The 15,717-nt window shown below is 34.3% G+C and overlaps 1 protein-coding gene across 3 annotated transcripts in view; it reads left to right on the plus strand.

Annotated features, from left to right (window-relative positions):
- Positions 1-15,717, plus strand: part of STK39 (serine/threonine kinase 39) — a 333,400-nt gene that overhangs the window by 99,320 nt on the left and 218,363 nt on the right. For all 3 annotated transcript variants that reach the window (XR_007952014.1, XM_051986226.1, XM_051986228.1), the window contains exons 3-5: positions 7,219-7,327; positions 10,108-10,249; positions 11,785-11,840. Coding sequence is in view for 2 of the 3 variants with exons in the window: in XM_051986226.1 (XP_051842186.1) it covers positions 7,219-7,327; positions 10,108-10,249; positions 11,785-11,840 (307 nt within the window). In the remaining variant the exon portion in view is untranslated. The remainder of the gene's footprint in view (positions 1-7,218; positions 7,328-10,107; positions 10,250-11,784; positions 11,841-15,717) is intronic.

Raw genomic sequence — 15,717 nt, forward strand, 5'->3', positions numbered from 1 at the left:
ATAAAATTTCTCATACATATGTGACAAAAAATTTTAAGATTTAAGTCTTAAAAATCTAGCTGGAAAAGTATAATTTTAAAGTGTACTAAGACTTTTTGGATGTCATGTACATTAATGTGGAATTGTAAATCTGAACATCTCATTAATCTCTAATATTTGAAGGATAATTAGTTCATATTGCTATAGTTCGTTAAAGTTCAAAAACAATATATATACATTATCTCTTTTTATCTTTACTAGAATTTCATGGACCTTTTTTCTCATTCCTTTGAGTCTAAGATCAAGTATAGTACAAAGACTATCTCCCTTATGCAAAGTGAGATTCGGAGATATTGTGACTTGCCCAAGATGTTGAAATTTGAAAAAGTCAGGACTTGTAACAATCAAAATAAGTGTCAAAGTGTTACAGAATTGTGGATTGCTGAGCCATGAAAGTCGTTTTCTCATCATTGTCAACATAGACTGTAGCCAGTACTTTCCTGGCTATCCTTTCTCTCCATTAGTTTGCCACAGAAGGGTCATATGACATTATGGGGACTAACTTTTTCCTGAGACTGGTAAAATAAAAATAAGGATTATCCACTGGTTATATTTTGCTTTTGTCATATGATTACTCCATTTTCTTTTTTGATAATATAGGTCTTCAGCAGCATCTTTTTTGTGTGTGTGTGTGCTCTTTGGAGTTATTTGTTATGTGTTACACCCTCCAAATATCCATCATGATCCTCTTTATTGACCTCTGAATGATAAACTAATTTTTAATTCTTACGTTACTGTGGTGTTCTGGGACTTGCAGAAATACAGAAACAATAGAATTAAAAAAGAATGAAGTATTTAAAAGATAGATTTAAGTTTGAGATCATTAATTACCTTCTCAGAGGCAGTCTAGTATACTTTCCTGCTTTTTACTCTGGACCTATTTGTCCTGAGTATTTTATCTATTTGTAGTGTCTGTGTAGGATGTATTTACTCACAGATCACCTCTCTTGGCTGTCCACCAAAACTTCATTTTATAATTTTAAATAATAAATATTCTTCATCTACATGTTTTTTCTTATGTGAATGATGAAGCCAAATTCTTTTGAGTAGTTAAGACATCAAATCCAGGAAGTTTGCCATTGTTTTAGAACTTGATATAAGCCCGCACGATTTCACCATCTGAAAGTTTCACCATCTATATGGAATTCCCTAAATTCTGTGTTCAATGTCCCTTATCACAGTGTTGGCCATCTTTTTCTGGCAGTACCTATCATTGTTTCATATATCACCTGATAATAATAATTAGAGGGTCATTGGATAAGCTTCTCTCTCATTCTATTTTAATATTGATATTTTGATGGGGAAATGTTGGAATAATGCCTTTAAGGTGGCATTTGCTCAAGTGAATCTGGTGCTTGTGATCAATAAAAAATAATAACTCAGTAAACATTTATTGATGCCTAATATTGTGTCAGGCAGTGCAGTGTGCTTAAGAACTAGGAATAAAAATTAAGGCATAATATAAACAATTATATGTATGCAAACTATTTCCAAGATAAATTGAAGGTAATTAGCAATGGGAAGACAATAGAATGAAAGGGGATTGAAGAATGCTTCCTATAGAAGGTGGGATTTTAATTGGGACATGAAGAAATCCAGGAGACAGAAATGAAAATAAGAGACCCTTTTAAGCATGGAAAGTGAAAATGCTCAGAGATAGAAAATGAATTATTTTGTTTGAGGAACAGCAGGGAGTCCAGTGGAATTCAGAGTATGTGCTTGGATATAGTGTGTAAGAAGACTGGAAAGGGGGAATCTGAGGCAGATTATAAAGGACTTGAAATAATTTTATATTTATCTAGAATTGATAGGGAGCCATTGCAGTTTATTGAGTAGGGAAGTAACATTACCAAAATTGTGCTTTAGAAAGATTGACAAAATTTTGTATTGTATTTTTCAGTTAACTGTATTATAATAAACTTTGATTTATTGTGGAATGAAAGCTTGGTATTCCTAATATGTTTATGATAGTTTCAATTTGTAGGTAGCTTATTCTCATAAAAATTTTATGTAGATAGAAAAATATACGTATTCATCAGTTATAGTAGTTAGTGTTTTCTTGACTGCCTTTTTTGGAGTATTTAATTTTGGGGTGCTTGATAAGGTCTAAGATTTTTTCCCAAGTTTTTGGTATATTAATCTTTTCAAATAATTTGAGATGATCCCTCAATGCCCTCATAGTTGTATTGCCTTTTAGCACAACTCTTTCCTATGTACATTTGATCTAATTCAGCTACTTCATCTTTAATTTTTTTAGTGCTGTTTCTACTTGGATTAAAATGTTAGGGTTTTAGGTATCAGTACTTCATTGTCCTTGATTTACAGATCTCTCTCTCTCTCTTTTTTTTTTTTTTTTTTTAATAAATTGCCCTGTTTTCATTCTTAAACGTCTTAGGTAGAACCTTGCTTAGTTGAGTTTTTCAACTCCACTACATCTTACTGTTTTATGAGGTGATACTGCTCTTTGAGAGTAATGATGATTTCATCTTTTGGTTTTGTGTTTTCACTTCTTAGCACAATGCCTGGGAAAGAGTGAATGTTTCATAAATATTTGTTGATTGATAACTATTTATTTTCTTTTTTTAAACAAATAAGTTTGCATTTTAAATTGATATTGCTATTGGCTGCCATATTTCTTCTCTTATCAAGAATAACATATTAATACATGTTGATTAAATTGCTTTTTTAGGTCCTTTGGATTTTCTTACTATAGAAGGTTAGAGTTACTTTAGTTAAACTTTCATGTAAAATTATTACAGTCAGTGTCTGCCTGTTCTTTTATCTCCTATCATCATTAACAATATAGAAATAGATTAGGATAGAGCTGTTTCCAGAATGTGCATCATTCTTCTCTACCCCCTTTCCCCATTTATTCTTTCTTCTGACTTTGCACTGTTTTGATTTTTTTTTTTACCCAGTGGGTGGTCTAATTGTACATAAAATAACTGCTTCGGGAATGACTCCCACATCAATAATGAATGAGTCATTTCCTGTGTTATAATCAATTTTTTTGGTGATGTCATTTGATGCCTGCCATATTCAGCACTTTTTGATTCTTTTCTTGAAGAAAATATTCACATTTCACAACCACAAGGCTTTTTTTTTTTTTTTTTTGATAATACACACAAATCTTTGGACTCTCTCATTCCTCATTCTTTTTTCCTGTACCATATTTTCCAATATAACTTCTCCTTGTCTTCTCCTCTTCCTACATTATATTGATGTCACCACGTATCAAAGTATATATTGACAGTTTCTCTTACCTCTTTACCTTTTGCAACACACACACATACATATATATACACACATATACATACATATATATATAGTTTTTTTGTGGTGATCTTTTTTTTGTAAATACTTCTTCCAAGCACTGCAGTGTAAGAATATTTTTGTTGTCTTGGGATCAATAAAACCAACTCAAGTCAACCTCTTTATTTGCCTCCAAGAAGAAGACCATCTTTTCATTCATCTGCAGTTTCCATCCTTTTGTTTATAGCAAGAACTACAAGAGTGATAGGATTCTGTTCCTTCAATGATATATCCACTTGTTGGTCACTTAGCAGTGGACCTACATTTGTCAACATGTAAGTTAAATTTCATAGATGATCTAAAAATTCATATTCTTAGTATTCCCAGCCCCTTTTCTACTACTTATCATTATTACTGCAAAATTTAAAAGGTATTACACAGAATTAAGGACCATTTTGCATTTTTCTTTGTTTTATAGATTGCCATCACCAAGTAAGTAATTCATCACTAAGTGGCCAGTTTATTAGTGATAGGCCTCTATATATAGCTAGGCAAGTCCTGGGAAAAGAGACTGACTCAGTCAGTTGCCACATGGCCTTGCTTGAAGCCATTTCATCATGGTGGAACTTCTCAGAACTGGTATTCTGGTTGCAGAGACAGAGATTTCCAGATATTAAATGAGACATTGGAGTAAGAATTTTTTCAGTATTCATTTTTTTACAGACTCAGCTACATCATAGACCAGATCATTTCTCTCAATAATGAGAATTGTGTAGTAGGAAAAAATACTGGATTTGCAGTTAAGTAGGGATATGAGATTCAACCTTAGCCAAAATGATCTCTTCATTTTTACTTTTCCTTTCTTCCTCTACCTTTCTTTTGCTCTGGTAGATGTGAATTGGCACATTCCTCAAAGATTTCAGAACATTTATATATTCAACTGGATCCCCAAACACAAGTTCTCCTGGAAAGAAATCGGATAATTTGTAGATTGTGGAATGCCTAAAAAAGCTTGCTCTGTTCTCTTAAAGCTCCTTCCCTCAAGCACACACTTATTTATACATATCAGCACACACCATTCTTCACTGTCTCCGATGTCAGAGAACCAGATACTTTTATTAGGAAGTGATACTGGCTGTCTGAAAAAGAAACAAGTGTTTTCCTGAATGTGGCCCAACTCTGCTTTCTTACAGAAGACTTTCCTTTCTGAAGAGCAGATGGGCAGTAGAGTTGTTTATGGGCCATTGTGTTTAATGATTTAAAAGTTTGGATGTGTATAGCTAGAGGGTGACTGTTGCCTGTATTCATTTGCATTTAGCATAAAATGATTAGAAATATGAACTCTGCATGTTCAAGAAAACATTGCTCATGTTTCTGTGAACAGCAGGAGATGCCTGTTTAAACTAGACTCCATTTCAAGCTGCAAAACTTTAAATGGGCCATCCTCAACAATTAACAGATGTCAGAGGGAGTTAAAAAAGGAATGTCCTGGGCAGGCTTCCATTTCTCCCTACAAAATTGTCTTCTCATCTCCAAACCTAATACCAGAAACAGACGGAAACTGGACCTCAGGTTTCAGATCTTGTTTAAAGGACAGAAGTTGACTGAATTGAAAAGTGTCAGATTTAGAAAAGCTGAAATTATTCAGTTTTGTGGAATGGCAGGAAGGAGGTAAAAGAGAAAGAAGAATGTTGCATAATAAGTAAAAATAACCATTATAGTTGGAGTTTATAATTATTTAAAGCAATTCTTTCTTTCTCATATTTCTCCTTTATAGATATGGTTGACAGTTATACTTATTAATGATCTTTGAATCATGTTGATTTAGAGTTAGTATGAAGAGAAAAATCTAAAGAACCCAGCACTGGTCTATTGACATTCAATAGTACACGTTTAAACAAATGTTTCTGATTAACCTTGAGTTAACCAATCCGTCAGTCAATCAATTTAATGCCTTATGGTAGTTTTAGATAATGGAGATATATTTACAAGAATGAATATATTCCTGTTGTCAATATATTGATTCTTGTAAACATATCTCCAGTATCTTTTCTTTATATATACATATATATATATACATATATATATATATATTTACATTTCTTTTACTTTCTCTCTCTATATATCTATATTTAACTATCTATTCACAGAATATACACAAAACTAATACCTGGGGAGGGAATGGACAAAATGAAATTAATACAGAGTGGATAGGACACTGCTCAGATTTAGGAAGACCTGGATTTGAGTCTTGTTCTAACACATCTTAGTTATGTGATAATGGGCAAACCACTAACTTCTCAGGCCATTCTATAGGACTTAAAAAAAAAATTTTTTTTTAAATATAGGAAAGATTTATTTTATATTCTAGCAAGAATGGGTGTCTAGGTTAGTAGACACACCTTTGAAACTCTAAAGGCAGCATTTTATTTACTATCCTAAAGTACAACTTTCTCCCCTAATTCCCTATTAATTGGATGTTACAGAAGTTACTAGACCTGAATCTCTACCCCTCATTTCATAGTCAATCCTTGCCCCCAAGGAGCTAAATTTTTTGGGGGAAGATAAATACTCTTGATCATTCTTTGACAAAATTATAAGTTATTAAGAAGTTTTAAAGCTGTTATCTCCATTGATTTTATTAAAGAATCTTTGTAAAATGTATACTTATTTCCTACCTTTAAAAAATACAAAGTAGCATTATATTTGTTTAATAACAGGACATCTTAATGTCTTAGGGGCAACGTTATAAATATGTTGCTATTGTTTTACATGCATAAATGTGTATACACATTACACACACACACATACACACACACACATACACACACACACACACACACACACACACAGCCACACATACATATACACATACATACAAAGATGGGGGAGGAAGTGCCTACACTTCTGTAATAATAGAATGAGCGCCAGTCTGGAAATCAGGAAGCAGGAGTTCAGATCTGGCCAAGATGCTTTGTGAGACTGGGCAAGTCACTCAATCTTTCCTTCATTCCTCATCTTTAAAATGGGGAAGATAATAGCACCTTCTGCCCAAGGTTGTGAAGATAAAATGGGACAATATTTTTAAAGCCCCTACCTAGCTCAAGGCCTGAAACATATTAAGTACTATATATATTTTTATTTCAGTCCTGTCCAATGCTTCATGATTCCATTTGGAGTTTTTCATGGCAAAGATATTGGAATAGTTTGCCATTTCCTTCTTAATCTCATTTTACAGATGGGGAAGTTGAGTCAAACAGGGTAAAGTGACTTTTCCAGAGTCCCACGGCTAATTGGCTTTAAGGTCAGATTGGAAGATGAGTCTTCCTGATTCTAGGCCCAGCACTCATTTAGCTACCCTATATAAATGCTACCTGCCATTGTTATTACAAGTAATATTATGGATAGTAATATTAACTTTTACATTTGTATGTGTATATCCCTTTTGGATAAGAGAAGCTAAGGCACACAAGTGATACAGTCGAGAAGTGAGGCATGCTCTGAGAAACTCACGTTCAAATCTTTTGACATTTAAAAGCCACGTAACCAAGAGCAAATCAGTTATCTTGATCTTCTCTCAAAGTGGGCATAACAACATCTGTCATAAGTACCTTACAGGCTTGTCCTGAGGCTCCAGTGAGATAATATATGTAAAATATTTTTCAAACTTTAAAGTGCTAATGTTTGTGATTATTACTGGTGGAGTTGACCTAGAACTTAGGTTTCCTATTTCCTTGTCCAATGGTCTGTGCTTTAGTATTTATTTCTCTTTGGGCAAGAGTAAAAATTAGGTTCTCCATCTTTTAAAAATCATTGCATTGTCTCAGTTTAACTGATGCTACAGGCATATATAATCACACTAGCAAACAAACAAATAGATTGCCTTTCCCCCCCACGGTACTGTGTCATGTTTTGCTTTCTTTATAGAAAGAAATCCAAGCCATGAGCCAGTGCAGCCATCCCAACGTAGTGACCTATTACACCTCTTTTGTTGTAAAGGATGAGCTTTGGCTGGTTATGAAATTATTAAGTGGAGGTAAGTTGTTTATATTTGGGGGACACTGGGACATAGAGTTAAGATTTTTCCTACATGTGGCATATTGTTATTCTCCTCAGCTATCTATTGTGCCTTATTATGGTGCAAAAGTAACCCTGAGTTCTTGAATCCCATAGTAATGGACTGCCATGTCTGAAACATCCTCCCAAGCTGAAGAGGCTGCCAGTGAAGGCCTGGCAGTGCATTCTTGGGGGAGGTTCACCAACCAAAAGGTGGCTCCTAACTTATGGTTTTTCTTCTTGACTGTGTCAGTTCAAGAAATTCTCTGAGGGGTACAGGAGTTTTGACCTGTGTTTGTAGAAATATCTTCAGAGAATGAAACAATACCTCCCTGAAGAACTTAAATCAGATGGTTGAGATCCACAGAGCTTTGAATGAAGTGCGGGGCTATTGGGAATGGGCCTGGAGAGAGTCTTTCCCAATGGCTCCCTTGTGAAGATATCTTTTCTGTAAGCTATCCTCTGATTCAGATATTGAGCTTCTATCCCCGGGAAGAGAGAACATTTTAGGACTGCTTAGGCAAAGCCAAGCATATGTAATTGCTAGGACAGAGCCCAGGCCCCCAGAGAGAGAGCCAGGAGCTGTCCAAATTTAAAAGACGACAAAGTCAATTCTTGGATCTAAAGAGGCTCACAAATGAAATAAACTAAGGAACTGTAACTTCCTTGGATCTACTTTTGCAGACTTGGGGAGGACTCAGCTTTGTTCTGGGTTCTAGCCAATCCTATTAGTCATTGTTTCCTTGAGTTCTCGCTTGGCTTGCCCTTTTTTTTTTTTTAAAGGGAGAAAAATAGAGAGAAGAAGCTCTGTCAGTACATCTTTGCATGCAAGATTATCTTGCTTCTGGTTGAACTACCTCACAAAAAAATCTGGAGCATTTCCAGGGGCCTGAGCCTCTTTGAACTGGGTCAAATAACCTGTCCACATCTCAGGTTTTATCTCCTGACTTTGCTTTTCAGTTTGCCCTTGTATTTTCAATCCCATAAAGCAACCTTTCCTGAATAGAACTTTCTAAAATTTCATTAAATCACTTCCATTCCTTTTCCTATTGCTCTTTGATCTGACAGAAAATTTCCCTGGTCTCTTACAAAAAATCGACCTTCCTATACTGGACTTTGACTGAGAGGAAAGTTAAACAAGTTTCCACAGGTAATTCTGTGAATGCAGACTGATGTGGAAATTTACTCATTGTTCTGTCTCAGCATATCAGGAAATTATTTTGCAAGCTTGATGGTATAGTATTGCCATATACAAAATTATTTTGGAATTTTGCCTTTTCTTCCCTAAATGATCAGAAAATAATAGTGTAAAAGAAAATTTCTCTCTGAGAGGAAAAACTTGTTGATTTACTTTTGATAATCTCTTGATTGAGAAAAGGTTGGATTAATGTAGTAATGTCTGATGGGGAGACAACATCCTCACAGTTAATCATTGCAGGCCACAAGCCAGTTTTAGGGCTTTAAAGAAGCCATTTGTTAACTCCTCAGAAATGTTCTACCCCCAGGTAATTACAGCTATTATAAATGACCTGGAGGTACTGAATATTAATTAATGTGTGTTGAAACCTGAGTTGTACATTGCCAAAGGATACTGTTTTGTTTATTGTAACATTGTATTGAATAGTTTTTTCTTTATAAAAGTTGGTATGTTAACCCTTTTTTCCCCCCAGGTATATTCAGTGTTGATGACCTTCCAAAAAATAACCCTAAGTTTGCCAGTGGTGGTCTTGAGGTAGTGGGCTACCTTTTTTTCACCCATGGATATTGACTCCCATAATTTCACTGCTAAAAAAGGAATTCTGGCATTTCTCTCTACGGTCCTTCCATAACTGTATATTTTAGTATTTTTGTTCCCTGTTTGAATCACTTCTTGTACTCTCTTCAAATCCTGAAGACTGCATCATTGAGGAATGAAGAAGAGAATTAGTACTACTGTTTTCCTGAAAGCTGAAGGCTTGATTCAGGAAAGACTTCCCAGCACTTCTGTCATGGAAACTCACTATCTTCCTCAGGCTGTCGTTATACAGCTGTTTAGGATTTTTTTCTTTATATTGATCCAAAAGCTATTTCTCTGAAATTTCCACATATTGCATCTAGTAATGTTATTTGGGAACAAGAAAAATAAGCCAAAGAGCCAATAGAAAGGCCTTATTAATTTATATGTTCATTGTTAAAATTTAAAATTCTTGTGCATATGTATGTGTGTGTGTGTTTGAAGCACCATAAAGAATGTACTGCTTATTCAAGTTTGGAAATTAAGCTCATTGCTTAATTTTTTAAAGTTTAAAACATTTATCAGTAGTTTTATGTGTTTTCTCCCCACAGCAGTATCTTTCTTATAATTATCAATTTCCTTATAATAAAGAAAAACAGTTAACCGTTGAACAAAATCAACTCATACAATGTCCTTGCCTGACTATAGATGTTGAATCTTATATCCATAGTGGATGTAGATGTAGAATCTATACTCAAATCAATTCTCTACTAAGAGGAGGGAAGGGTGTTTCATCAAAGGCCTTCTAGAATTGAGAGGTATCAGTATATTTAATTTGATTTTTTAGTGTTGTTTTAATTTATATTATTGTCATTATATATATTCTCCTGATTTTGTTTATTTCAATCTATATTAATCCACATATGTCTTCATTTGAGAATATTTTAAGATTAGACAAGTAGTTTTTTCTTCTAGTTAGTAGAGAGCACTGATCTGAAAAAAGCAACTAAGATATTTGTTTTTTAAAGTTATACTTATCAATTTAGGTTCAATGCTGGATATCATAAAGTATATTGTCAATCGAGGAGAGCACAAGAATGGAGTCCTGGAAGAATCAATAATAGCTACAATTCTTAAAGAAGTTTTGGAAGGCTTAGATTATCTCCATAGAAATGGTCAAATTCACAGGTATGAGTATCTGTAGAGATTTTATTATTTAAAGATTATCAGAATACATCATACCATGATAAGTTTAGTGACATGTTATTTTCATTTTTTGCAGATAATATAATGACCTATTGACTGGCACTTTAAATATATAAGAAAAAAGCTTGAATCATTTTGGGTGAAATATATTGGCCTATAAAGTTAGGTCATTTCTTTTATAATTCTGAGATGCCAGTTTATTTTAGAGAATATTGCTTTGGGAATTAATTTCAAGATAGTGCATATCTGAGATAGAAATATACATACACATATATGTGATATATTTTGTGTGTGTAAGGGAAGGAACGTGTTAAACTCTTTAAATTTTCTTTTCATTGCTACTTTTATTGACTTTATTTGTTCAGGGCTTTGAATAAGATACACAATCAAGGTTTTATTGAAAAATTAAGTTGCAGAGTATAAAAGTATTGATTGTCTCATAAAAAATCTGCAGTGTACTGCTTGGGTTATATGCTCTGGGGTTTTGTGGGGTTTTTTTTGGGAGGCATTCTTTTTATTTATAGGATTGGTATAACAGCTACAAACATTCTAAAAGATGGTTGGGAGTAAGGGGTATCCTTTTGCAAGAACAAAAGAAAGAGCATATTTGGTAGAACTCCCTTATTTTGAATGTAGTACAGTAGTTCTTAAAAGAACATAGAAACTTCAAAGATCCCAGGCTTTCTACTGATTCAAATGCCTTTCTATTTTTTGGTAAAGTTTAATCTAGTAGATCACTATGTCATTTTTAAGATATGATTAGAAGGTTTTTTCCTTCTCACAATGATAAATGAATTTGTAGCATCTAGTGTTGTTTTCTTCATTCAATCAACTTTTTATATTTTACCATCCTCCTTGTACATTTTCTTTGATTAAAATATTTTTAGATTTTCCCCCAATTTCATGTAGAAACAATTTTTTAACATATATTTTCTTTAAGGAAGATCACTAATTCCATATTACCAGGACTGTTCATCTAATAAAACATGTGAGACTAAGGTCTAGAAATGTTAGAATGAGTTTAGAATGTTAGGAAATGTTAGAAAGTTATTTTCTTTCTTAATATTGATAATGAAAAGACATATGTCCCATAATTAGTTTCCACACAGAACAGAAACTGATGTATAGTGGATTATTTTCAATACATTTTGGAATTGTTCTCTGACAAATGTGAATGAAAATAGATTAGAAAAAAAATAGATAACATTTTATTGAGAGATATCATGGAATAGTGGATTGAGGAATAGCCTTGAAGTGAGGAAGGACCTGGCTTTAAGCTGTATTTTGACAAAAATTTCACTGGGCAAATCTCTTACCCTCCCAGTGATCTATTTAATGATAGATTATGAAATATCCTGGTTATCTCATTGTTGGTCACATTTTCTAATTTATAAAATAATATTTATGAAGTGTAATTCAAATGAGTAGCATTTGCCTTTAAAAAAATCTTTCTGAAGAAATGTATATATAACAATATATGTACTTTGTAAAATTAACTTCTGATTTATTTCTGATAGGGATTTGAAGGCTGGTAATATTCTTTTGGGTGAAGACGGTTCAGTGCAAATAGCAGGTAAAGATTATGAATCTAAAATTCATTATTTGTTTATATAAGGGTGTTCTGGTCTACAGTTTCTGGGAGTTTTGATTTGTACTGAAAAATGAATAAATGCATATAATCTATTTTCTCCAGACAGTATTCAACAAGGCCTGATTATACTATTTATAATTTCCTTGCAATCCTGGAGCCTGTGGCAATACAATTTTTTACTTTTGCTTGAAGAATTCATACTAATTCCTTTGACAAACTATTGTTTTGACTAATAGTATTTTAGTTGAGACAAATCATACTGTCCTTGTTTTTTGTTCAATTTTGTTAGGATTGCTAATTTTTTGATTGAATAGTGAACACTGATATGTTGTAGGAAGAAAACTTTGGGAGAAAAAAATGTATTAAAAAAAAAAACAACATTTCTAGTCTTGATGATGCTGAAAGTTTAAAAACTTGATGGTAAAATAAAGGAACTTTTTGGAAGGCATTGCCAGGTAGTCATTCCTTTCTGTTTTTTAATATCTTTCCCTATTTTGATACCTTTCTTAGAACCACTTGTAATATATAGATAAACCTTTATTAGATCTCAGCTACTGATCACTCAGGAAAGTGTATTGCTATGGGAATTCATCCAACTTGCTTGTTTTAACTCCAAATAATTGATTCAACTCCTTTGGTCTCATTTGAAGTGAAGGTATAGTTGCTCTATTTTCAAATGAAAAATGTAGCAGAGACTTCTTAAACTCTCCTAAATTTCCTGTCTATGATGCTAAATCAGATCAGAATTGTTGGCTTTTAAGTTTTCTATCTACAGTTGGCTGATCTTGAGTTCTATGAATAAGTATGTTGCTCTCAAAAATCCACTAGACTCGTTGAGAATAATAACACATGTTTGTGAGGTTTTCTATTGACTGATGTTTGCCTACTTGCTTTCTCCAGGGGCCAAGTAATTTTTTGGTGAAGTAAATCTTTTAGGGAGGCTCCAGTAAAACTATGATCGTCTACAAGAGCTAAGGCATAAGATCATATGCTCTAGAATTGGAAGGGTTATATGAGAAAATTGAGGTCCAGAGAGATAATTGACTTGCGCTAAGTCATACATAATAACTGGCACAGCTGGGATTAAATCTCGAGATCTGTGAGTCTGCCTCCTGTGTTTTTTCCACTATACTGTGTTAACATTTAATATGACTTCAGGATGAAGGTTTTGATAGGTCATTGCATGCCTGAAGGAAAGCATTGACTTTTTCCTTAAAGGAAGAAATTTTTTACAATAGATAGAAAGAGAGATTGGAAACTTTGTGGAGCTGAGCATCTTCTTTTATGAAAGCCGGCAACAGTAGAAAAATAACACAAGTAAACTTCTTTGCATCTATTTCCATCCTGAATGATAGGTTTCTCCTAGCTCTTTAATGGTTTATTTGCTGTGCCTGAGGTTGCCAAGCCAAGCTCCTCATTCACTTAATCTTCCACTTCTGACTTATTGGCCCTCACCACAGAAGCTAGGGACAGTTTAAGAATGCTTTCATTGAATATTTGAAAACTGAAGATAAACTTTTGGATGCATTTGAAAATCTCCTTGCCCCAGTGTTTTGTTCTTTCTTAATTGGGGGCTGTTTCTACATTAGTTGTGTCCTTAGCACCCTCCTGAGATTGCTTGGGTCCCACAGGTTCTCTGGCTGGCTGGGTTCTGAGGGCATTTGTGAGCTAATTAGACAACAGATGCTAGTTAGGAAACTGGAAGAGTTAACTTGCTGTCATTTATCTTGCTTTATGTTGATAGTGAAATATAACAGATGTTCCCCTTTTTATAAAGAAATTATCACACCCTGACAGCAAAGACAGAGTAACTGCTGCATTTTGTCTTTGAAATAAAATGGCCTATCAATTGCTGTCCTTTTAATGCCTTCTTTAACTATCTGGCAGTCATTTAATCCCATTAGTCTTGTATTAATGATTTGGTGTTTTTGGCTATGCCTCCTATGAGGTTTGGACACATTGTCTTTATCCAGTTTGAATTCCTGAGATTAGCTATCCTTGAATCCTTTTCTTCCACAATGTTGAAATCTGCTCTCTGGTGTTTTGTTGGGCTGTCAGGTGTGCCCGATATCAAGGGGATGCTTGGTGGGAGGGGATCCAAGGTGGGGAAAGATTTTCTGTAATTGTATGGACATAGGACATGTATTTTCTAAGTATGAGCATAGTTTATAAACAAGGATTTTTTTGGAGGGGAGGGCCCTTCTCTAACATTCTTACTAGTAACTATAAATTGTATTTGTAAAATTCTAATAATTGTAAAATTCAGTTCAGCAAGCATTTATGTTAAGCATTAGTTATAGTAAAGGGACTGTATTGTTGATATAGTTTAAAAAAATATACAATTGTATGAATGTAGATTTCATGGAAGGTAGTACTCTGAGAGAAAGGGAGAGAAGTGGTGGGGAGCCAGATTATAAAAACTTTACAGTTTTATAGTTTATAGCAGAGGTCCTCAAATTTTTTAAATAGGGGCCAGTTCACTGTCCCTCAGACTGTTGGAGGGCCGGACTATAGTAAAAACAAAAACTTTGTTTTGTGGGCCTTTAAATAAAGAAACTTCATAGCCCTGGGTGAGAGGGATAAACATCCTCAGCTGCTGCATCTGGCCTGCGGGCCGTAGTTTGAGGACTCCTGGTTTATAGTCTTTTGTCAGTGGGGAGCAATGGAAGATTTTTGAGTAAGGCAGTGATACAAGCTTTTGAAAGCTGTAGACTACAGAGCAGAGGCCTTCTAAATAGGGCAACCAATTAGGAAGCTATTCCAGTCTAGGTGAGAAGTAGAAAGAGTTGAATTTGGGTGATGGGTATTTTGTGAATGAAAAGAAAAGGATGGGAAGGATTGTTGTGGGATTAAAATGGCAAAGAGTTGGTGGCTGATTGGCTTATAGGAAGTAAGGGGAAGAGTCCAGAATCTAGAATGACTCCAAGATTGCAAAGTTGGGTCCCTTGGAGGAAAATGGGACCCTGAAAAGAAGTAGAAAAGTTTCAAGGAAGTTTCATGGCTTAGAGGAAACTATAATAGAAACTATAATGGATATAATATAATGATGATAATAATTCCATAAAACTGGTCATAATTTTATATATGTTGCCATTAAATTGCTTATGGAACACCCCAGAGTGGGTAATCACTAGGCAGTGGATCCATACTTGACTGGACTTTATCAGCGAGATTAATTCTGATTATATAGATTAGACAGTTGTCTTCATAAACTATATGGTCATCCTTGGAGAGATTTTCAAGGCAAAACTTTAGATTTTGTTATCTTGGGTGTTTTCTTCCCTTTGACTGCTTTTTTTTTTTTTTAAATTTTCTTTCTTGCTCTTGAACCATTTGTTCAATCCCAGAAATTGTGTTTGTGTGGGTGAGACAGAGAGCATGCATGCAAGCAAATCCTGGGAAAATACCAGTAGAAAACTTTGTCAGCCCATGGACAGAATGACACACCTTAGAGAAAGAAAGTTAATATATTTAATTATTTAGGGAACAGTACAGACTTTGTATGTAGAAAAGCTGTGTACTACACAGATCCTAATTGTTGAGATGAAGTATGTTTAGGTGTCTGCTGCTGTAGGAGTTCAGGAGGACAGAGCCCCATAGTTAGATTAAAAACAAAGATAATAGCATTTATAATTGTGCAAACAAAAATAAACTGGGCCATAATTAGATCTTCTGCATCTGTGCATAAATTGATCGCCATCTGGGCCAGGGAACATACCCCACACCTTTTCCTTCTTCTATCTTCTCCACTGCTGTTGAAGGATAAAGTATTGCACAGTCACTCTTGAGGTTCTGGGGGGAACTGGAAAGGGTGGGAGGGTATGGAGGTGTTCCAAGGAGAAGCACTCCTTTTGTGAGT

The sequence above is a fragment of the Antechinus flavipes genome, chromosome 3, assembly GCF_016432865.1.
Source record: "Antechinus flavipes isolate AdamAnt ecotype Samford, QLD, Australia chromosome 3, AdamAnt_v2, whole genome shotgun sequence".
Classification (NCBI taxonomy): domain Eukaryota; kingdom Metazoa; phylum Chordata; class Mammalia; order Dasyuromorphia; family Dasyuridae; genus Antechinus; species Antechinus flavipes.